Source organism: Lepus europaeus, chromosome 6, assembly GCF_033115175.1.
Source record: "Lepus europaeus isolate LE1 chromosome 6, mLepTim1.pri, whole genome shotgun sequence".
Taxonomy (NCBI): Eukaryota; Metazoa; Chordata; class Mammalia; order Lagomorpha; family Leporidae; genus Lepus; species Lepus europaeus.
In genome coordinates, this window is record NC_084832.1 from 92,575,885 (window position 1) to 92,600,683 (window position 24,799).

Genomic DNA, 24,799 nt, shown 5'->3' on the forward strand with positions numbered 1-24,799 from the left:
TGCCCACATTTGAAGTAGGCACTGCAATATGGGATATATGTCTTAACCAGTGAGCCAAACACTGGCTCCTCAATGTGGTTTTGATTTGCATTTCTCAAGTAGTTAATGATATTAATCATCTTTCTATATGCCCTCTTCTGTGTTTTGTTCTCTGTTGGTGCCTTGTTTTCTTTCAGGATAAATGATTTTTAAAATATATCACTTTTTTTTTTTTTGCTTCTATTGATTTCTTATCTGTGTGTGTGTTTTTAGTGTTGGCAGGGCTAACGGTATGCACCTTTAAGTTACTATTAGGAACTATTCATAATTTAAAAAAAATTATTTATTTGAAAGTCAGACAGAGAGAGGAGAGACAGAGGGAGATCTTCTATCCGCTGGCTCACTCCCCATATATCTCAATCCAATCCTTGAGTTAAATTTGGCTTTATTGCATATATGTGTATTTAATTGATCGTAGTAAATAGGAAAATATATGTTTTATTTTTCATTTAGCCTCCATTCTGCTAAGCTTCACTGTCTTGCCTTAATTCCTTCTCCTGTAAGGAGACTTTGAATCCCTGTTCATTTAGGCAACACATGCCTCAGAGTACTCAAGAGCCTTCTCTTTATCTATGATCTTCTATAGCAGGTTGCAGATAATAAAATTTGTTGTCCTGTATGGTGGTGAATTCTGCCAGTTGACACCAGCTGAGTCTTGTGTTAAATGTATTACTCAGGTCATGGCATCCTTTGTCTTACCGATCAAAGCATGTTTGGCCTGGTGCAATCTGAGAGCATCTCAATGGGTTCTAGGGTTGTTTTAATTGATTAATTTATTTGAAAGGACAGTGGGGCATGTGGAGATCAATCTTCCATCTACTAGTTCACTCCTCAAATGACCATGATGGCCAGGGCTGGGTTGTGGTGGAATGAGGAGGCCATGCCAAGATGGCCACTGGCAACGGAAACTGCCTGGCAACAGGCTGTGATTGGATGGCTTCGGATACTGCATGGCAACAGGCTGTGATTGGTTAGGGCATGGACCACCCCTTGGCCGGATTGGCTGCCTTGGCTATATAAGCTGCTATACCAACTGAAATAAACGAGTCTGCGGGCTGCTGGCCTCAGGCCTGCTTTCACCCAGCTCCTGGGTTCTTTGTGGTGACTCTGTGCCTCTTGCCCCACCACACTCCTCTCAGAACGAATCCACAGCAACATCTGGTGTGCCAATGTGACTGAGAGAGAGGCAGCATGTCGGACTCAGCGAGGTCCCCCCTTGATTTTGGCAAGTAGGCCCCTCAGTGTTTTGTGTGCTGTTCGGTTTTGTGAGGGTGAGCACAGAACCCCCTCCTGCGCCCCTTTCCTTGTCCTTGTCCTCACACCGCCCAGAAGTGTAATGTCACTTCTTGGCTCCTTTTACTTTTGGTTCACCTGGCGAATTCACATAAGAGACTGATAATCCCAAGACATTTTCCCTCACTCGAGAGAGGTGATGCTCTGGAGACACCATATGGGCATACGGCCTTGACCTAATGAATCAAGAAAGTCCCCCACTAAGCATAGGACACATGTATGATCTGATACACCACTGTCTGTCTGTCTAACGTAGGGAACCCCCTGCAGAATGCCATTAGTTGCTGAGGTACTAGGAATTTGTTTTGTTATGGCAGCAGTGCTGTGCGTCTTTCCTTTGTCTAGAGTTGGCGTGGCGTGCCACTCTTAAGTGCTCAAACATAGGAAAGATACCCCCCTCTCAGAATCCGACACAGATTACCAAACACAATGAATCTGTGAGTGACAAGAGCCTGTCACTCCAGGCCTCTGCCTCACTGGCAGCAGTTGATGACTTAGGGAGAGTGAGCTCCGACAGTGAAAATGACATGACAGCAGACAATGCAGCAATTCCTAGTCAGCCAGCCCCCAAATACCTGTGGGATGAACTTAGAGGACCTCTAGGCAATAACCCATGTGAAGTCATCCCATCCACACCCAGTGAGGATCCCCACACTTGTGGCAGTCCCCAGGCACCCCAGTGTTGTCTCAGGGCAGCTGCTAGATCCCATCCCACCCGTATGTTTGTTGTTAATGTAGGAGTGGGCACAGAATTCAGGCCCTGGATTCCAACACCTGTAAAAAGGCGTCTGCTAAGCTAGGGCCGAGGATATGCTTGTGTCTTTCCAGAGAATGTGGATAGCCTATTTGGGTACCAGCCAGAAACATCAGGCCTGCAACTGACAGCCAACCAGAACCAGCTGAACAAGACTGAGAGTCTGCCTTGTTAGCAGATGTACCTGCCCTATCATCCTACCCTGAGAAACTGCCCATAGCCACATTTGTTACTGTTTTATACCCCACTAGCTCTGGTCAGCCACTCAAATGGCCCACAGCCTGTGTGCGGTCATGCCATTCCTGATTACCATTGTTCCTCATTCAGGGCTCTCACAAATTTGATTTGGTCATGGCATTCACTGGCTGGTTAGTCAACGACGGGTAAGATCCCTGGGGGACAACCTAAGACAGGCACAGCCGCATATGGAGACCACATGGAAACAGGGTCAACAATGGTATGGCTAAGAATCCATGCCTCCCGTTGCTCAAAAATTAACGAAAAGGGGGAAGTATGATGGAATGAGAAGGCAATGCCAAGATGGCCGCTGGCAATGGAAACTGCCTGACAACAGGCTGTGATTGGATGGTTTCGGAAACCACATGACAGTAGAGCCTGCCTGGCAACAGGCTGTGATTGGATGGCTTTGGATACTGCATGGCAACAGGCTGTGATTGGTTAGGGCATGGACCGCCCCTTGGCCGGATTGGTTGCCTTGGCTATATAAGCTGCTATACCAACTGAAATAAACAAGTCTGCGGGCTGCTGGCCTCAGGCCTGCTTTCACCCAGCTCCTAGGTTCTGTGTGGTGACTCTGTGCCTCTTGCCCCCACCATACTCCTCCTCTCAGAACAAATCCACAGCAACACTGGGTGAAGCCGAAGCCAGTAGCTAGGAACTTCTTCTGAGTTTCCCATGTGGGTGCAAGGGACATCTGCTGCTTTCTCAGACGTATTAGCAGGGGGCTGGAGCAGAAGTGGAGCCTTCTAAGCCACAGCACCTACCCCTCAGCTGGGGTTCTGAGACATGGCTAATACTGGGAGTTTGGAAAGGTGGACTCATCTTTATTTTCATATTTTCTGTCTCTCTATAGCTTACTCTGTCTCTGTCTCTATTCTAATCCTATCTCTTCCATCACAGGGTACCATTTAACAGCAGCAGTGGTCCTGCTATTTTGTAAGATGGAGGATGAAAGAGAAAGCCAATCATTTGATTTGGAATATGGGCACTGATTGGTGCAGCAGTTAAGAATCTGCTTACGGTGCAGCTTTGTGGCATAGAGGGTAAAGTCACAGCCCCCAGTGCTGGCATCCTATATGTTCGTGTTCAGACTGTTCCACTTCCAATCCAGCTCACTACTAATGGTCTGAAAAAACAAGGGAGAATGGCCCAAGTGTTTGGGTGCCTGCCACCTGTGTGGGAGACTAATAAAGCTTCTGGCTTCATTGCAGTCATCTGGGGATGAGAAGATCTATCTCTGTCCCTCCCACTTCCCGCCCATAACTCTGACTTAAATCAGTCAACCAATCTATCAGTCTTAAAAAAATAAACTGCTTGGGACATTAGGATGCCTGCTACCTACAGGGGAGATCCAGATTGAGTTCTGTGTCCTGGCTCTGGTCTGTCCTACCACTGGCTGTTGGAGGTATTTGGGGAGTGAACCACTAGATATGGCGCTCTCTCTCCTCTCCCCCTCTGTTGTTTGTTCTCTATTCTCTCTCTCCCTCCCTCCCTGTTTTTCCTCCTCTTTCAAATAAATAAAAAATTAAGAACTTTTTGGAAAGTATTCAGAAAATTTGTCAAACAGGAAGGAAAGTAGACTTGGTGGTTATTGTCAGGACTTCTGGTTCGTTTGATCATTTCGATGTTTCTTTATAGTTCAGGATAATTTCATAAAGATGGGTGGAAGTATTTTAAGTCATTGGAAGAGAATTGCACTGAATTGAATTTGTGAGTAAATCAGTGAATGCTCCAGGTAATTTAAACTCAGGAATATTTTTAAAAGTACACACCACACATGAGTTTTTAGCGGCACGGTGCCAGTATACTCTATTCTTTTAAAGAGTTTTGTGTCATACAGAAGATTTAAGAATCACTAAGGAAATGTGTTAGCCTGATTTTTAACCTTCTGAATGTCTTTTATCTTAAATTAAGCATAGTCTAAACCTTGCCTTCAGCTTTTATCCCCTTCTTATTCTGATGTTGAGATTTGAGAGATGAGGACTTAAGATGAGGTCTTTCTGTATACAAGGAAACTTGAATTGTCTTGAATTGTAAGCCCTGGAGTATCTTTTGGTTGAGGTGGTGCCTTAACAAAACTTTGAGCCATAAGTGATGTAATTGAAACTGAGTTGGATAATAGAGCTGTTAGAAAGGAATCCCAAACATGTAGTTCTTGGAGACAAATAGGGGCTTTTCAGAAGAGAAGGATTCCAGGCACAAACTCTCTTCATACAAACAGAAACTCAGTGTTTGTTTCCTGTGCTCCTTGTTACCTCATATTGAAATAGGAAAGGTCTCCCCTAGCAGGGCTCACCTGTTGCTTACAGAATCCTTCATCCATTGAAGCTGCTATTCTTGTAAAATGATCATTGTATCACAGATTCAACATTGTACTTTACTGCAGGTAAAACAGGCCTTTTTATTTGGGGAACTTGGTGATGTACATTAAAACTCCTTGAAAGCACACAGTAGACAGGGAGATTTATTACCAAGGGGAAATTGTTCTTTTCCCAATCCTGCCACCTTTTTGCCATGGCATTTGTGCAGTGATTAAGATACTGTCTGGAATGCCCTCATCCACTGTCAGAGTGACTGGGTTTGAGTCCTGCCTGTATTTCTGACCCAGCTTCCTGCTGATGCGTACCCTGGGAGGTGGTGTGATGGTTCAGTAAGTAGGTCTCCACTACCTGCTTGGGAGACCCAGGTTGAGTTCCTGGCTTCTGGCTTCAGCCTTGCCCAGTTCCAGCTTTTGTGGGCATTTGGGGAGTAAACCAGCAGATGGAAGACCAATTCTCTGTCTCCATGTCTGTCTGCCTTTCAAACAAATATAAATAAATAAGAATTTTTGAAAGTTCTCTTTCCTTTCAGATTCACCAGCCCATGCTGTTTGTGCTTTACTGTCTGCAACCAGGTTTTTTTTTTTTTTTTTTTTTTTTTAATTCATTTGAAAGTCAGAGTCACACAGAGAAAGGAGAGGCAGATAGAGAGTTCCTCCATCCGCTGGTCCACTCTCCAACTGGCCACAACGGCTGGAGCCTCGCCAATCGGAAGCTAGGAACCAGGAGCCTCCCCTTGGTCTTCCCACATGGGTACAGGGGCCCAAAGACCTGGGCCATCCTCCACTGCTCCCCCAAGCCACAGTAGAAAGCTGGATCAGAAGTGGAGCAGCAGGGACTAGAAATGGCGGCCATATGGGATGCCAGCACGGCAGGCAGCGGCCTTACCTGCCATACCACAGCACTGGCCCCTACTACCTGTTGTTACCCAGCTCCTCCCTCTTGAGGAGGCAGCATCAGCTTCACAGAAATGAAAAGAGGAATTGGGTCCAAACACTCCAAGGTTCAAGCTTATTAACAAGTCAGGGCCTTGCTTTGAATGTGAATGTTCCTTGAAACCTGGAAGTATTCTGATTTTTGCTACCTATTCCTGTTTCTCCTGATGAAGTAGTGATAATAGATTAATGAAGTTTCTTCTTCCTTTTCTTTTCTTTTTTTTTTTTTTTTTTTTTTTTTTTTTGACAGGCAGAGTAGACAGTGAGAGAGAGACAGAGAGAAAGGTCGTCCTTTGCCGTTGGTTCACCCTCCAATGGCCGCCGCAGTAGGCGCGCTGCGGCCGGCGCTTCTCCTGGTCTCCCATGGGGTGCAGGGCCCAAGCACTTGGGCCATCCTCCACTGCACTCCCTGGCCACAGCAGAGATCTGGCCTGGAAGAGGGGCAACTGGGACAGGATCGGTGCCCTGACCGGGACTAGAACCTGGTGTGCCGGAGCTGCAAGGTGGAGGATTAGCCTAGTGAGCCGCGGCGCCGGCTCAAAGTTTCATTTCTTATTTGATCCTTATTTTTTCTCATAAGTAGTTCCTTTGACGTTTTCTACAGATTAAATTACCATCAATTGTGAGTCAACAAGGTACATGCCTCTTTTTAAAAATATTGACAATTCCTTTGCTTTTTAATAAGAAAATGATTTCCCAACGAACATGAGGTAAATTATAGCTAGACTCTTTAGTAGTTGAGACGTAGAATAACCACCAAGCAAACATCTCTTTACTATATGCAAGATATATTTAGGTATTAATGAAAACACATTTACAGATTTGCCAGTCAGACTCCTGTCAGGAGAAAATATAGGTTGCCATCCAGTTGTCTTAAATGTTTTTTGTAGAAAAACTGTATTCAGGGGTCCACTTTGTGGTGCAGCAAGTTAAGCTACTGCTTACAACGCCAGCATCTCATATGGGCACCAGTTTGAGTCCCGGCTGCTCTATTTCAGATCCAGCTCCCTGCTAATGGCCTGGAAAAAAACAGTGGAAGAAGGCTCAAGTACTTGGGCCCCTACACCCAATGGGAGATGCAGAAAAAGCTCCTGGCTTCTTGTGGCCCAGCCCCTGCTGTTGTGGCAGCAGCAGTTGGAGCAGCCAGCAGCTGAGAAAATAAATAAGTAAATATTTCAAAAAAAGAGAAAACTCTTCTTATCTTCAGAATTTAGCATATAGTATTTTTAAACATGCTCTATTTATATGTAATAGAATATAAAATTATACTTGCACATAATTGTAGTTACTTGTAGAGAACTTTCCCAGTTTGCTCTTAACCTGAAATGAGTGAAGTTAGAACAGAAACTTCTTTTTTTTCCATTTTGTGAACCTGAGTGACTGCATGACTGGTGTATAGTTTCTAATTTTATGAGCAAAAGGAGAGGCTGTGGCTTCAGCCTCACACACAGTCTATGCCACCGATTATTAAAGTCATCACATTCCTTGGAATGTGGTGTTTATGGTTTGAAGTAAAGACAACCTATTTTGTATATAAAAAAAGTTAACATACTTATCTTCTTTGTGATTTGACAAAACACAACATCCAAAGATGTCATCCTTTTATTAACAAGAAACTTCTGTTGGGGCCAGTGCTGTGGCGCAGTAGGTTATTGCTCCGCCTGCGGTGCCGGCATCCCATATGGGCGCTGGTTCTAGTCCCAGCTGCCCCTCTTCCAATCTAGCTCTCTGCTATGACCTGAGAAAGCAGTAGAAGATAGCCCAAGTGCTTGGGCCCCTGCACCCACGTGAAAGACCGGGAAGAAGCACTGGCTCCTGGCTTGGGATCGGCACAGCTCCAGCTGTTGCGGCCATTTTGGGGAGTGAATCAATGGAAGGAAGCCCTCTCTCTCTGTGTCTCTCCCTCTCACTGTCTGTAACTCTACCTCTCAAATAAATAAATAAAATCTTAAAAAAAAAAAAAAAGAAACTTCTGTGAAGGGCTTTCAGATCTTTCTTTCACTGCTTTCTTCATTATTTTTTTATTTGAAAGTCAGAACTGCACTGGAGCCAGGAGCTAGGAGCTTCCTCCAGGTTGCTCGTGCTAGTCCAGGGGCCCAAGTACTTGGGTCATCTTCTGCTGTTTTCCCAGGCCATAGCAGAGAGCTAGGTTGGAAGTGGAGCAGCTGGGATTCGAACCAGCGCCCACATGGGATGCTGGTACTGCAGGTGGCAGCTCCACCCGCTAGACAACAGCACTGGCCCCCACTTGTGCTTTCTATTGAAAATTTGCCAGCTGTCCAGCCATCAGTTCTGTCTCCCCTTTTCCCATTCCCTGTTTTTTTGATTAACGTACTTTTTTGTTTGGGGCCATTCGGTTAGGCCTCAGACATTCCACAGCTACCTGGAGGACATCATCAACTACCGCTGGGAGCTGGAGGAAGGGAAGCCGAACCCACTGCGAGAAGCCAGTTTTCAAGAGCTGCCGCTCCGCACCCGAGTGGAGATCCTGCACCGCCTGTGTGACTACCGGCTCGATGCAGATGATGTCTTTGATCTTCTCAAGGTGCTTAAATTTCAAGCCCTTTCCGTAGAGCAGTAAAAAGCCAGCAGCGAGCAATAAGTAATGTAAACTCAGAGAACTGAGAGAAGGCAAAGTTTACCTTCTGTCACTTATCTTTGGACTGTGATTGACAGTGACCACTGTTGCCGAGGGAATGCAAGACCTACATGTATATGAAAGTATATTATTATTATTATTATTACATATACCAAGTATCAGCTGAGACAGTAAACACCAGAACCATCTGTTTATTCCACCATCATCAGCCAAAGCTACAACTAAATTAGCCACTGAATTTTTATTTCCCAGGGTCTAAATTTGAGTATAATTGAAATATTTATTAAAATTTCCTAGTGACTTAAAACCATATATGCTAGTGAGGTTTTCTTCTATACATGTACATTCCAGAAAAAATGTGTTGGAAAAGGAAGATGGGGATACCATACTTCCCTCCTCTTTATTCTGTTGTTGTTATGTCTTTTAGCAGTACTTATATCTCAGAGGGAGAGTGTATGTTATTGCTTTCACTCATGGGGAGGTCAGTTTCTAATCCCGTTCAATCATAAATGATTAAATGTGTTGATGACTTCTCAGTTCTGCTCCACACATGGACATGTTATAAAAATCATTGTGTGATTTAGTGCAGTCTTTGCCGAGGACTCAAGGACTTGAATTGCAGCGGGAAGGCCAGTACAGGTCAGGCCCTCGGGTAAATTGGGAGCTTTTCTGCTGGATCTCAGAATACGAGGTTGCTATAGGTTATGAAAGAGTTACAACAGAGAGATTCATGAACCTGAGCCTTCATAACATCTGATTCCACTCCATTGTAATTATCTTTTCTTTCATGTGTGTACATTTAAAAAACTCTAAACTAAATATATAAAATATTCACCAAAATTCCTTTTGATTTTTTTTTTGGTAAAATGAGAGCAATGGTGGGGATAAGTAACATTTGAAATCTTTGCATATCTTTTTTTTTTTTTTTCAAGTGAAGTTAACACCTTCCTCATTTTCTTTCTGTTTCATATGTTCTAATTGAAATTACATAAGATACTTGGGCATTTTAAAATATGACACATATTACATATATTACACATGTCTGAATATAAGCTTTGAATCCTCATTTTAGATTTCTCTTTTTTATTTTGTTACTGTTTTCCAAAACCCTGTTTCCTTATTGTACCTAGGGTTTGGATGCAGACAGTCTCCGTGTGGAACCATTGGGTGAAGACAACTCTGGGGCACTCTATTGGTATTTCTATGGAACACGGATGTACAAAGAGGATCCAGTGCAAGGGAAATCCAATGGAGAACTCTCTTTGAACAGGTAATTCCTTAATGTCAGCACTGTAATAGCTACTGGATAAAGATGCTATTGAAATTAAATGCATCAGAATGTCTTTTTAATGAAGGAATTAGCTGTACTTGCATACCTTTAAAGAGATGGCAAGGAGTTATACAAAAATAAAAAGGAATTACTATGTAGCCTCAGCTACCAGAATGGTGGAAGGTGAAGTCTTTTAAATATGAAATTCTTGATGGGAGGTTCCTAAGGAATACAGCACTTTTCTTCTCAGCAGTACAGTTATTTCACTATAGCAGTTCCCATCTTTCATAGTCAATTGACGAGAACCTTTTTTTCTAGTCCAATAAATAACCTGCTTTCTAAACATTGGGGTCCATCATAGCACCTTAAATGATGTCAGAAACTTAAAGCTTACTTATGAAGTGCTTTCTAAATAAGGAAGAGGCCTCGTTTCCAGAGCGTCCCAGAACACACTAATCTCTTGTTTTATTTGGACTTTCTCAATGATGGGAGCAATGCTCACTACTGGGAAGATGTTGGATCTTACTCACATTTTAATATTGGAAAGTGTCAGTTTTCCTTAGCTCTGTGTTCTCACAGTAGAAGACTGGAAGTCACTCTGTCCTTTTCCTTGTGACTGTTACATTTAATCTTTTTAAATATCCTCAGCCAGAAATGTGATAATTACTCATTTAAAAGTCATATATCACATGTCAGTGCTATGTCAGAACATTTCTATTTAGTAATACTATTTCCTAGGGAAAGTGAAGGTCAAAAAAATGCCTCAAGTGTACCTGGAAAAACTGGAAAAAGAAGAGGAAGACCCCCAAAACGGAAGAAACTACAGGAGGAAGCTGTTGCGAGGTAAGAAAATCTTGGTAATCTGTAGTCTTTGATTCTCAGGCTGGCAGGGACCTTAGTTTCACTTGTCCTTGGTCCAGGATTTTAGCTCATGCTGTGGGTAGGACATGGGACTAAACGAGACCTGAATCAGATCCTAATTAAAGTTCTGACCGGGACCTACCTACATGACCTCTATCAAGTCACCTGCCCTTTCTAAGCGTGTTGCCTTTTCTGATAATAGTTATCCTTTTAATGAGGATTATGGTGAACATGACAATGTATGAGAATATACAAATATAGGTGTTTGGGGCTGGTGTTATAGCACCACGGATTCAGCTTCCACTTACGACACCAGTATCCCATATCACAGCACCATTTCAAGTCCTGGCTGCTTTGCTTCTGATCAAGCTCCCTGCAAAAGCACCTAGGAATCAATGAAAGATGTCCAAAGTACTGGGGCCCTTGACACCCACTTGGGAAATCCACATGGTATTCTGGGCTTCTGGCTTCAGTCTGGACCAGCCCTGGCTGTTGGTGGTATTTGGGGAATGAAGCAGTGCATGGAATACCTTTCTGTCTGTAAGTAAATCTTTAAAAAAGAAAAAATTCTGGTGTTCATTATATGTTAACATATACATTTGCTATACCCTACTTCTAAAATTTTATATTATCTCTGTGTTTAAGAGTTTACTTACCATTGAGGAGAATTTAGTTAGCATGCCCAAACATGTGTTTAGTGTAGAGTGAAACTTCCTACAAGAATGAAAAGGTGGGCCGGCGCCGTGGCTCACTTGGTTAATCCTCTACCTGTGGCGCCGGCATCCCATATGGGCACCGGGTTCTAGTCTGGTTGCTCCTCTTAACATAGGGCAGACAGCTTCTTTCTTCTAGATTTTAGAACTACTATGTAAGTTACCGTGCTTGAATTAAACTGAATTTTGCTTTTTATTATTATTTTGCTTTTTATTATTATTTATTTTGAAAGAGAGGGAGAGACAGAGAGAGATGTTTCATCTACTGATTCACTCCCCAAATTCCCACAGTGGCTAGTGCTGGACAGGCTGAAGGCAGGAGCTTCACTTGGTTCTCCAATGTGGGTGGCAGGGTCCTAAACACTTGGGCCATCTTTTCCTTGGCCGTTAGCAGGAAGCTGGATCAGAATGGAGCTCTTGCTTTTTAACCACTAATAAATATTTCTAGGAACTCAGATGATTACTAAATCATTCATAATTTTATTTTTAAAGAAATATTCTTTTATTATTATTTGTTTGAAAGGCAAATAGAGATCCTCCATCCACTGGTTCAATCCTAAATATCCACCACAGGTGAGACTGGGCCAGGCTATAGCCTGGAGCCAGAAACACTGTCTTGTGCTCCTTCCTAAATGTGTGGCAGGGTCCCTAGTATTTGAACCATTGCCTGCTGCCTATCAGGGCATACATCAGCAGAAAATTGGAATTGTAAGCAGAGCCATGATTCGAACCTAGGAAGTTCAGTAAAGGCAGCAGATGTTCAAGCATCATCGTAACTGATGCACCAAACGCTCATCCCCTAAAATGGTTATTTTTAATTTAATCAGCATTCCAGAAATGCTACTTACAGTTTCCTTCCTTATTACTGTTAGTGATGTGTTTTATGAATACAACATCTTGTTTTTGAGTTTTGTTGGAGATCAACATATCCTTCTATTTTCAGAAAAGTGTTTTACATCTATCTACATTTTCCAGTAAATTCCAACAGTTAAAGGACCTAGGTATTGGAAATGTAGTCATTTTGACAAGCATATATGGACTTGTGCTACCCTCTACTGGTGATTTTTTATCTCTGAGACTATTTAAATATTGTTAAATTAAAATTGAATATGGTTTTATTTAGTTTTAAGGTATTTAAACATAGTAGTCAAATTGCTGGTAGGTACTCAGTAGCCACATCAGGCTTGTGGCTTCCGTGTTGGACAGCACCAATATAGCATATTTTCTTTTTTGTTTTTTTTTAAAAGATTTATTTATTTATTTGAAAGGTGCAGTTACAGAGAGGCAGAGGCAGAGAGAGGCAGGTCTTCCATCCATTGGTTCACTCCACAAATGGCTGCAATGACTGGTGCTGAGCTGAACTGGAGCCAGGAACCAGAAGCTTCTTCCGTGTCTCCCACACAAGTGCAGGGGCCCAAGCACTTGGGCCGTCTTATACTGCTTTCTCAGGCTGTTACCAGAGAGCTGCATCGGAAGAGGAGCAATCTGGACTTGAACTGGCAGTGCCCATATGGGATGCTGGCATTGCAGACAGTGGCTTTACCCACTATGCCACAGTGCCGGCCCCTACAGCATGTTTTCGGTCGAGATTTGAAAGCCAAAACTATATTGAATTCCTTTTTGTTTCCATGATACTCAGCTATTTTTGCTGAATACTTTTGTATTTTATATTTTAGTCCCAAACATCGTGGTGAGGTAGGAACTGTTAATGTTCCCATCTAACAGGAGAAACTTTTTTTCCAAAGCACATATAAGAAGTGTCAATCTCTGAGTAAAGGCCGTCAGACAACCAAATCAATGTTCTTAGGCTTTATCTTAGAAAAGTTGTTTTAAGGGGCTGGCATTGTGGTGTAGTGTGCCTGTGACACGGGCATCCTGAATGGGCACCGATTTGAGACCTGGCTGCTCCACTTCTGTTCCAGCTTCCTGCTAATGCATCTGGAAATGCAGTGGAACATGGCCCACCCAAGTGCTTGGGCCCCTGCATACATGTGGGGAAATTGCCAGGCTCCTGACTTCAGCTTGGCCCAGCACTGTCTATAACAGCCATTTGGGGAGTGAACCAGTGTAACTCTGCCTTTCAAATAAATAAATCCATCTTAAAGAAAAGTTGGGGTCTATACTGTAGCGTAGTAGGTTAGGCCTCTGCCTGTGATGCTGAAGTCCCATCTGGGTGCCGGTTTGTGTACCAGCCGCTCCATTTCTGATCCAGCTCTCTGCTAATACACCTGGAAAAGTTGCAGAGGACAGCCTAAGTCCTTGGGCCCCTGTACCTGTGTGGGAGACCCAGAAAAAGCTTCTGGCTCTTGGCTTCGGTCTGGCATAGTCCTGGCTTTTATAGCCATCTGGGGAGTGAACCAGTGGTTGGAAGATTTCTCTGTCTGTCTCTCCTCTCTCCCTAACTCTACCTTTCAAATAAATTTTTTTTTTTTTTTAAATAAAGACACAACTTGGGATACCTGCATTCCACATTGGAGTGCCTCGTTCAAGTCTCTTTCTCTCTCTGTCTCTGTAACTCTGCCTCTTAAATAAATAAATCTTTTTAAAAATATGTTAATATGCCATCTTCATTGTAACTCTGAATCAGGAAGAAGGATATTTAAATACTCAACACTTTTTCTTGGCACTCAATTCATCTGTTTGATTTTTCATAAAAGTTAATGCCCTGATGTTGTTGCCACAATATTGGGTACCATCTCTGTTCTGCCAACATACCAGCAGCCAGTGTCCAGGAATTTAGTAGAATCGTTTGGTCTTCCTAACCTCATGCCCTTGATATATAAACATACTCTGAGTCCCTTGGGTCTGCCTTCTAAGGGATGCATGGAACAATTTTGGAAATTTCATTATAATCGGTGCTTGCTTTTCTTGTTTCAGTGAAAAAAAGGAAGAAAATGCCTTGGCATCTGATCCACAGACACGACATGGTAATGATCTTTGCTGGAGCTTAGAGAACATTGAGTACACGTGGTTTGTTAATCAGAAGGCTTCAGAAGTTGGTAGAAAATATGCATTCTCTGTTACTTTCATTTTTCTATGAATTTTTTTGAAGCTCTGACTCTTGTCTTTTTTCTAGTCATGCTAAGCAGCAGCCTCCTAGCCTCCTAACTAGCCTTCCTACGCGTCTCTCTTCTTTGGTACCTACTCACCTCCATCTTACGGAGAGCCAGGTTTTTTACTACTGCCCTATTACTTCACACAGTGTGGCAGACCCTCAGGCATTTGCATGAACGAGCAACTTCTCAAAGCAGTGTCTTTGTAATATCAATGCTTTAGACATAACAGTTCTCTTAAAGTTTTACCACATACTAATTTTCTACATAGAGTTTAATTCTATAACCCAAACAGCATAAATTTTGGAGGAAATATCAATTTATAACACTACAGTGTAAGTGAGTTAAGGTAGGTCTACAAAGGCTCAAACCAAAGTCATTTTTGTAGGAAAGTAAATACATTTAAGCATTTCTAGAATGTTAAAATCTATCTTGTTAAAAGTCACAGTCATGTTTGGTTTTGCTTTTAGGCATCCTTTTGGTTGCAAGTAAAGATAATAACAGGAAAAACAGAATATATACTGACCATCTTAAAAAAGTTATAGGTCTCCTTTTTTCCCTGACTCTTGTGTATTAGTCCTGACAGAAGATAAAGATTTAATTGAGAATCAACAGGATAAAAGGTCCCAATGGCATCTCTTGTACAGTGAATCCATCTCTGTCTTTTGCAGGGTCTCAAGGGCCAGGCCAAGGCACTTGGTGGCTCCTGTGCCAAACGGAAGAAGAATGGAGGCAGGTCACTGAGAGTTTTCGAGAGAGGACCTCCCTTCGAGAGCGGCAGCTCTATAAGCTCCTCAGCGAGGACTTTCTGCCTGAGATCTGCAACATGATTGCCCAGAAGGTACGCAGACACTAAAGGGTATTCTTCTTCCTTTCCTCCATGGTGGGTGTCATGCTGCATGATAAAAGGGTTACTCATTAGGACTTTTGAATACACTCTGCTGTCTTGGAAGTGGTACAGACTTTCCTCCTGTCTGAACTGGAGTGTTAACATGGTATCTTGTGACACCTCCTCTCCTTCACCTATTGTCACATAATGTTCTTATTCCCAAGAAGCCCTCTGTGCCCACTACCAAGCAATACTTAAAAAGGCTTTTCACAGTCTGGAACCAGCTTCCTTCATTCTTCACATTCCTCAATAAACATTCTCTGAGGTGAATATTTTGTCACAGAGTTAAGCCACTGCCTTGGACATGCATGTCCCTTGTCTGAATGTCAATTCAAGCCTTGGCTGCTCATCTTCCAGTCTAGAATTCCTAGTAATGCATGCTGGGAAGCAGCAGATGATGGCTTAAGTGCTTCGGCTCCTGGCTTCAGCCTGGCCCAGCCTTGGCAGTTGCAGGCATTTGTGGAGTGAACTGGCAGGTAGAAGTGCACACTCAGACACTTTAATTCACATAGACACAAATCATCATCTTGTGGGTCTCTTTGACCATACATCAGTTTTTATAGCTCCAGTGCTAGCTCTCAACCTGGATCTACTTGACACCAGAGCAAGATGTAGATTTAGATTATATATACCCTATCTCTTTATGCATATAGATGCTAAATTGTGACATTTTCAAACACCCTTCCCCATCTACTTTCTTACTCATTTGAATAGTACTCTCTCAAAAGCCCCACGTGAAGTCACTGTGTCCATGAGCTGTCCCTGTTTTTCCCCAGTTTTAGGATTTTCTTTCCTGACATTCTCTCATACTTTATTTCCTTGGAAGTTTAAGCTTTTTCAGCTCCGTGAACATGTCTTACTCGTCTTTTTGACCCACACTTGCACCTGCTGTAATGCCTTTTGATTGAGCATCATTGATGGCATTCAGTTTGCTTATTTCATCTTCCTGATATATGAATGTATGTTAAAATAGAAAGCCAGAATTATTGATACATTGCTAATGAAACCTGAGGCAAACGTAATTATAAATTATTGCTGCAGTACCTACAGAGCAATGCAAAATGTCAAATATATTACTTAATTCATTACAAATATAATGATGTGTTTAACCCTTATGAAACTTTTAAAACTTTAGGAAAAGTTCTAGAAAGTCACCTTTCTTTCTTTCTTTCTTTCTTTCTTTCTTTCTTTCTTTTTTTTTTTTAAAGATTTATTTATTTTATTTATTTGGAAGGCAGAGTCACAGAACGGACACAGAGAGAGATTCAGCGAAATCTTCTATCTGCTGGTCCACTCCCCAGTGGGCCAGACCAAAGCCGGGAGCTTCTTCTGGGTCTCCCACATGGGTGCAGGAGCCTAAGGATTTAGCAGGTAGCTAGATTGGAAGTAGAGCACCTGGAGTAAGAAAGGATACTCATATGGGATGCCGACACTACAGGTGGAGGCTTAATCTTCTGTGCCACAGTGCTGGCCCCAGAAATCCACCTTTCAAATATCAGGTACCTTTAAATAGTACTTCAATTTTCATTTTGCACTTTCATTGATGAACAAGAAAATCAGTGTACTTAATTCCATATCACATAATTACATTTAAGTTTTTTTTTTTTTTTAAGATTTATTGTATTTATTTGAAAGGCAGAGTTACAGATATGGAGTCGGTGAGAGATAGAGATCTTTCATCTGCTGGTTCACTCCTCAAATGACTGCAATTTGCTGAGCCAGGCAGGAGCCAGGAGCTTCATCTGAGTCTCCCACGTGGATGGTAGGGGCCCAAAGCCTTGGGCCACCCTCTGCTGCTTTCCCAGGCACATCAGCAGGGAGTTGGATCAGAAATGGAGCAGGCGAGACTTGAACTGGTGTCTTATGGGATGCTGGCATTGTAGTTGGTGGCAAAACCTGTTAAGCTATAATGCTGACCCCTACATTTAGTTTTTGTGGTCTGTAGTCCACTGTGATAATATCTGCAGAAATTAAAATTTATTTATAAAGCAACTATGTTATAAGCTATTTATAAAGGTTTTTGGCTTAGCAGGACTGTGTTTGTGACTTTATTGGCATAACTGTGATGGTGTCTATAAAGTATCTATAAATCATATACCTAAGCAGCTTAAGCCATTTTTTTATGAGTTTAGGTTTTTTTTGTTTAATTTTAGTATTCTGTAGAACGAACCAAGAAGCATTACACTGATCAAAAAGCTATGAGAACTGATTCTTTTCAAGAGAAGAAAAAAGTACGATCAACCTTAAATCTAATTTTAAGAACCATACAATTAGGGCCAGGCATTGTGCCTAGCAGCCAAGACATTGGTTAAGATACCCAAGTCCTGTATCATATCATAGTGTCAGGGTTTATCATCTGTCACAGGCTTTTTTTTTTTTAAAATAAAGATTTTCTATTACTTCATTTATTTGAAAGACAAAGTAATGAGAGGGTGACTCAGAGATTTTCCATCTGCTAGTTCATTCCCCAAATGCTGCAGTGACCAAGGATATGGCAGGCCAAGGCTCGGGGCAGGAACCTCATCCTGGTCTCCTACATCAGTGGCAGGAGCTCAAGTACTTGGACCATTTTCCACTTCCTTCTCTGGAGCATTAGCAAGAAGCTGGATCGGAAGCAGACTGGTACTCTGATATGGGATACAAGCTTAGCAAATGACAGCTTAACCCTTTGTGCTACAACATCAACTCCTGCCTCAGGCTCTTGAATCCAGCTTCCTTACTACCGCCGGAGCCACGCCAGTCCGAAGCCAGGAGCCAGGTGCTTCTCCTGGTCTCCATGTGGGTGCAGGGCCCAAGCACCTGGGCCATCCTCCACTGCCTTCCTGGGCCACAGCAGAGAGCTGGACTGGAAGAGGAGCAACCGGGACTGGAACCCAGGGCCCATATGGGATGCTGGCATCACAGGCGGAGGATTAACCAAGTGAGCCACAGCTCCGGCTACTGGATCCCAGTTTTTAATAGAGAAAATCAGCAGATTTGGTGGCCAGGGGATGGGTGGAATACCCCCCCTACCCCCCCCCCCCCACACACACACATAAACACAGGCACAGACACATACACACTAAATTTATATTTGAAAAGACCATGAAATTAGAAACCAAAACTGTAGTAATAGATGATTGATATTTTGAAAGCTATCCACTACTGTGAATTTAAAATCTTAGGTGAAATAGAGTATTAAGTAGAAGATCTGAATTATGGAGGAGATCTTAGCAGGTCAATGATTAGGATTGTATAGCATTGTGTTTTCATAAAAGGATTATCAGTAGCCACATAATCAGTCTGATTTATACCCAGATAAATTTTTCTAAACTTTCAAGGAAAAGGGAGATTGTAAACTTTTCAAAAAGTAAAGAAAATGGAATGATATTCCATTCATTTACACACAGATGTCTTTGATCCTCATTTTTATTATAAAACAACCTTTCCTTATTAAATAATATAGATGTCAGGTTCTTAATACCAACAAGTAAAAGCTATCTCTCCCTATAGAAGTAGTGCATCATAACTAATTAGGGTTAAGCCTGAAGCTATGTTACTGTTGAAATTGTTTTTGGAAGTCTTGTTTATTGTAGTGTGACCAAATAAAGAACAATACGGTGAAAAATTTTAGGATGTTTGCTGGAGGACTATAAGGCCAGCCCAAAAGTTTAACAAGATTTTGTAACAATGCTGGGTAACTAGACTACCTGCACCAGAATAACCCAGCATGCTTATTAAAAAGTCACATTGAGTACTGGCTTTGTGGCACCGCGGGTAAAGCTACCACCTGTGAGGCTGGTGTCCCTTAGGGACGCTGGTTAGTGTCCCAGCTGTTCCACTTCTGATCGAGCTCCCTGATGGGCTGAGAAAATCAGCAGAAAATAGCTCAACTGCTTGGGCCTCTGCCCACCCACATGAGAGCAAATGGAGTTCCTGGCCAATGCAGCCACTGGGGAGTGAACCAGCAGATGGAAGACATCTGTCTGTCTGTCTCTCTCTCTCTCTCTTTCTCTCTTCTCTCTATCCCCTCACCCCCATCCCTGTACTATGATTTTCAAATTCCAGGGTCAGCATTGTGGCACAGCCAATTAAGCTGCTACTTCTAATGCCAACCTGTCATATCAGAGCACTGGTTTTATTCCTTGCTGCTTAGCTTCTGAAGCGGCTCCCTGCTGATGTCGCTGAGAAGGCAGCAGAAGATGACCCAAGTCCTTGGGCCCTTCCCACACACATGGGAGATCAGGATGCAGTTCTTGGCTTTGATTTGCCCCAGGCTTGGTCATTTGAGAATGAACCACTGGATGGAAGATCTCTTCTCTCTCTCCATCTCCATCACTCTGCCTTCAAATAAATAAATCTTTAAAAACAAACTCAGATTTCTGCCACAATACCATTCCAACCCACATCAGAATTGTTAAAGGTGATACCTGTTACCTTGCAGTGGTAGTAGACTTCCAGGTGGTTTTTATGGAAATCAGTGAACTCATACTATTTGCATTAACAACAAAACAAATTTTACAGTGATTATAACCAGAGTTTTGCAGAGTCTGTTAGTAGGTACAGTGAAGTGACTGCCCTATCACGTTTCTTCATGGAAGTCAGCAGACCAGAAGCATTCCAAAAGATCTTCGTTTAATATACCAGACAGAGTTAGTGATTTGCTCATGCCTGTGGAAATTTATCAGCTCAGTAACCTTCTGTATTTGACATTCTGCAGTTGAGTTGTATGTTATCATAGTTGTATCTTTACAAGCCTGTTTGTGCCATTGTACTTTTTATTACAATTACACATTTAAATATTATCAAATCAATACAATATAGCAATAAAAGCTGAGATAAAAGGATTTTATTGAGAAATCATGGTTTTGATACCTGGCTTTGACTCCTGAGTCCAGCTTCCTGCCAGTGCTGATTCTTGGAGCCAACAGTGATGTCTCAGGGAGTTGGATTGCTGCCATCCATGTGGAAGACTGGGATTGAGTTCCCAGCTTTGAACACACTCAATGCTCTTCCATTGCTGCTGTTTGGGGTGTGATCTTTCAGATGGCATGAACATTCTCTCTAATAAATAAAATATTTTAAAGCTACTTTAAAAGAAGACACAAATTTTAGTATGCTTTGAAGTGTTTTGAGTTTGTAGAATATTTTGAAAACTTCCAAAATTTATATTATTGAAAGAATTAAAACAATGTCGTTAGTCTCCATTGTGAGCATTTTGCGAGTAAGAAAGCAGAAGAGGGTGTTTTGTCTCTGTCTCTGTCAAATACTGAATAATTATTTTTCAAAGTTCATGGGAAATTGGATTAAATTTATTTTGATGAAAAATAATTTTGAAATCCATGAATAAGTTATTCTCCATATGGGGCCAGCACTGTGGCTCACTTGGTTAATCCTCTGCCTTTTGGTGCCGGCATCCCATATGGTTGCTAGGTTCTAGTCCCAGTTGCTCCTCTTCCAGTCCAGCTCTCTGCTGTGGCCCGGGAGGGCAGTGGAGGATGGCCCAGGTGCTTGGGCGCCTGTACCTGCACGGGAGACTGGGAAGAAGCACCTGGCTCCTGGCTTCGGGTCAGCACAGCGTTGGCCCTAGCGGCCATTTTGGGGGTGAACCAATGGAAGGAAGACCTTTCTCTCTGTTTCTCTCTCACTGTCTATAATTCTACCTGTCAAATTAAAAAAATTATAAAAAAAATAAAAAATATAATAAACGATAAAGAAAAAAGTTATTCGTCATATATGCAATTTCTGTGAACTTCCTGAAGTGCTCTTTTTTGTAATGGTATCTGTTAATATATCAGGTAAGAGAGGCACAGAAATACTGGGCAATGGACAAAGGGTTACTGTGGCACAATGGAAACTAATTTGAGTTGTGTTGCTGCCCTGTTGCAGGTTTCCCCTAGATAGGTTACTTGATATCTCTGAATTTCAGTTTTGTTATAACCAGCAAAATAAATCGTACTTTACAGAAGCTTTGTGAGAGTTAAAAGAATCAGTGCCAATGGTTGAAGCATAGTACTTGGAATCAGTAGGTCTCCTCTTCCATTGTTTATGGTGATGGGAAATCTTGGTTAGGAAAAGAGTCAAATCCACATTTCCTAATTAAATGAATGCGAGAAGAGAGATGATTTGATAACTCTTACTAGATATGATAAGCCTGTGAACCGTAGAATACAGCATAGGATCAGAAGGTAAGATCTGTGACCATATAAAAGTTAATGTTTGGAGGCCAGTGCTGTGGTGCAGTGGGTACAGCCACTTGCCTGCAGCACCAGCATTCCATATGGACACCAGTTCCAGTCCTGGCTGTTCCACTTTCCATTCAGCTCCCTACTCATGCACCTGAGAATTTCATTGGAAGATGGCCCAAGTCCTTGAGCCTCTGCAGCCACAAGGAAGGCCCAGATGAAGCTCCTGGCTTTGGCCTGGCCCAGCATTGACCATTGCAGCCATTTGGGGAGTGACCCAGCAGATGGAAGATCTCTTTTTCTCTCTGTGTCTGCCTTTGCCTTACTTTATCTATAACTTTATGAAAGAAAAAAGAAAGTTAAACTTTGGGGCAGGTGTTTGGTGCTTGGGATGCCCACATCCCCTGTTCCTGGGTTCAAGTCCCACCTCTGCTTTCAGTCCAGCTCTTGATCATGCACACCATGGGATACAGCAAGTGATGGTTTAAGTGGCTGGGTCCCTGCCACCCATGTGGAAGACCAGATTGATTGCTGACATTTGGTGAGTGAGCCAGCAGTTGGAAGATGGCTCTCTTCACTTTCTCCCCCTACCCCCACCTTTTTTCCTCTTCCTTTCAAACAAAATTTTTTTTTATTGATTTACTTATTTACTTGAAAGGTAAAGTCATACTGAGAAGGAGAGAACCCTCTCCTGGTTCTGTCCGCAATTGGCAGTAGCCAGGTGGTTCCAGGCAGGAACCAGGAACTCCATCTGGTCTCCCACGTGGATGGCAGGGGTCCAGGTACTAGGTCATCTTCTGGAATGCCAGTGCTGGAAGTGGAATAATAACCTATTGTGGGGGCCAGCACTGTGGCATACCGGGTGAAATCTCCACCTGCAGTGCCAGCATCCCATATGGGCGCAGGTGCGAGTCCCAGCTGCTCCACTTCCAATCTAGTTCTCTGCTATGGCCTGGGAAAGCAGTGGAGGATGGCCCAAGTCCTTGGATCCCTGCACCCACATGGGAGACCTGGAAGAAGCTCCTGGGTCCTGACTTCAGATTGGCCAAGCTCCCACTGTTGCGGCCATCTGAGAAGTCAACCAGTGGATGGAAGACCTCTCTCTCCCTCTCTCTCTGCCTTTGCCTCTCTGTAACTCTGCCTTTCAAATAAATAAAATCTTTTTAAAAAAATAAATTGTACAGTACCAGTTCCTTTTCCCCCTTTAAAAAGGATTTGTTTACTTGAAAGGTAGAGTAATAGGAAACAAATTCTTCAAAGTTCAAGTAGACAGCTGAAAGTATTTTTTTAAAGATTTATTCATTTTTTATTTGAAAGTCAGAGTTACACAGAGGAGAGGCAGAGAGAGGGAGGGAGGTCAGTCAGTCAGTCAGTTGGTTGGTCTTCCATCTGATGGTTCACTCCCCAATTGGCAGCCATGGCCAGAGCTGCACTGATCTGAAGCCAGGAGGCAGGAGCTTCTTCCAGGTCTCCCACATGGGTGTAGGGGCCCAAGGACTTGGGTCATCTTCTACTGCTTTCCCAGGACATAGCAGAAAGCTGGATGGGAAGTGGAGCAGCCGGGTCGAGACCCGGCACCCATAGGGGATGCCGGCGCTTCAGGCCAGGGCATTAACCCACTGCACCACAGCTCCAGCCCTAGGTGAAATTCTTTATAGTTAATGTTACAGAAAGTAATATTTAGGCAAGTTATAAACATTAGGTCTTGTGGCCAGTGCTGTGGAGTAGTAGGTTAAGCCTCCACCTGTAGTACTGGTATCCCTTATGGGTGCCGGTGTGAATGCTGGCTGCTTCACTTCTGATCTAGCTCTCTGCTAATGTGCCTGGGAAAGCAGCAGAAGATGGCCCAAGTGCTTGGGCTCCTGCACCCACATGGGACATTCAGAAGAAGCTTTGGATCAGCCCAGCTCCAGCTGTCGTGTCCATTTGGGGAGTGAACCAGCAGATGGAAGACCTTTCTCTGTGTGTCTCCCTCTCTTTGTAACTCTATCCCTCAGATAAATAAATAAATTTTTAAAAAATCAGGTCTTTAATAGATTGCTTAAGGGTATAGTTTATGCTTACATCAAGGGTGATATTGGGGGCCTGTGTTATGGCTCAGTGGATTAAGCTGCCACTTAAACGCTGGCATCCTATATCAAGTCCTGGCCGCTGTGCTTCCAGTCCAGCTTCATGCTAATGTTCCTGGGAAGGCAGCAGATGACACTCCAACTACTTGGACCCCTGCCACCCATTGGGAGAACTAGATGGAGTTTCTGGTTTCTATCTTTTGTCTGATTCAGCCCTGACTGTTGGTAGCTATTTGGTAGATGAAGCAGCTGATGAGTGGTCTCTTTTTCTCTGTCCACTCCTCTCCTACTTCTCCCCCGCCTTGCCTCTGCCTTTCAAATAAATCCTTTTTTGTTTTTTTATAGAAGGTGATACAGGCCAGCATTGTGGTGCAGTGGTTAAGCTGCTGTTTGTAGCACAAACGTCAGCGTGCTGGATTGAGTTCTGGCTACTCTGCTTCCCATCCATCTGCTTTCCTGCTAATGCACCTGGAAAGGCAGCTGAAGATGGCCCCAGTATACTTAGGCCCCTGCATTCCAAGTGGGAGACCCAGATGGAATCCTGGGTCCTGGTTTCAGCCTGGCTCAGATCTGACTCTTACAGCCATTTGATTAGTTGAACCAGGAGGTGGAAGATTTTTCTGTCACTATCTGCCTTTCAAATAAAATGATAGTGAAGTTGTAGGGGAAATATTCACTCTCCATTTCAAGAATAACATGTTCCTGGTTAGTAACTTTTATCTGATTTGGTAAAGTAGTAGTGAAACTAGTATTCTTTTGCTATTAATGTGGTAAACAGTTAATTTAGAAGATAGTTCCATGTTAAGTTTCTGTTCTTATTTCAAGAGATCTTCCTGTTAGGGTCTTTGAGGCTCATAAAGAAGATGCCTGTAGGCATATTTGAGGACATCCGTGGTGTAGCTCTTGGGGAAAAGCACATTAAGGAAGGTCAGGGCACCCTTTGATAATTGGGATTCTGTTTGCACGGGGCTGCCTCATTATCTTGGAAACAGAAGCTTTCTGCAGCTGCTGACTTAAGCCCACTGCCTGTGCTTTGCAGTGTGTTTATGATGTATAAACTGTCTCTTGTTAGAGTTTTTTTCTTCCTTTTCTCATTACCACATTAATTAATTCTTCATCAAATGCCAAACCAAACCTGGATAATGCTGGTTTTTGATCCTAAAGTACCAGAAGTTATATCATCTTAATGGAACACCCTTTCCTACCACTTTCAATGTAGGTTAGTTACTGAATCTATGGGGCTTATTCCACAAAATTTCCCAATCTCCCTTGTACTAGTAAATCTTGGCCTTCAAAATAATTATCTAGGTCTCAGCAGTTCTTCAGACTTGTCATATTTCCTACAGCAATCACTTTTCAGAGCCGGAATCTTTTTAGGCTAGCTCTGATCCCTCGTCACTGGGCTTCTTCCCACTGCTCGTGCTCTCACTTCTCACTACTGCCACTGTCGTGCTGTTAGAGCCGAGGTCTGCCCCAGCTGCTCAGAATGCCCTTCAATGCATTCCCAAAGGGAATGGTGATAAAGACACCACTTTCCCTTCATTTAAAAAAAAAAAAATCAGGTTTTAAAATGTATAAACAACTCAGGGGAAGCTTCTTGCT

General features: G+C 42.8%; 1 protein-coding gene across 1 annotated transcript in view; it reads left to right on the forward strand.

Moving 5' to 3' along the window:
* The window catches only part of LOC133761774 (chromatin remodeling regulator CECR2), a 151,660-nt gene that overhangs the window by 94,967 nt on the left and 31,894 nt on the right, over positions 1-24,799 (forward strand). Inside the window, exons 3-7 of the mRNA XM_062194571.1 lie at positions 7,941-8,124; positions 9,309-9,448; positions 10,187-10,291; positions 13,900-13,949; positions 14,747-14,916. Coding sequence (XP_062050555.1) covers positions 7,941-8,124; positions 9,309-9,448; positions 10,187-10,291; positions 13,900-13,949; positions 14,747-14,916 — 649 coding nt within the window. The remainder of the gene's footprint in view (positions 1-7,940; positions 8,125-9,308; positions 9,449-10,186; positions 10,292-13,899; positions 13,950-14,746; positions 14,917-24,799) is intronic.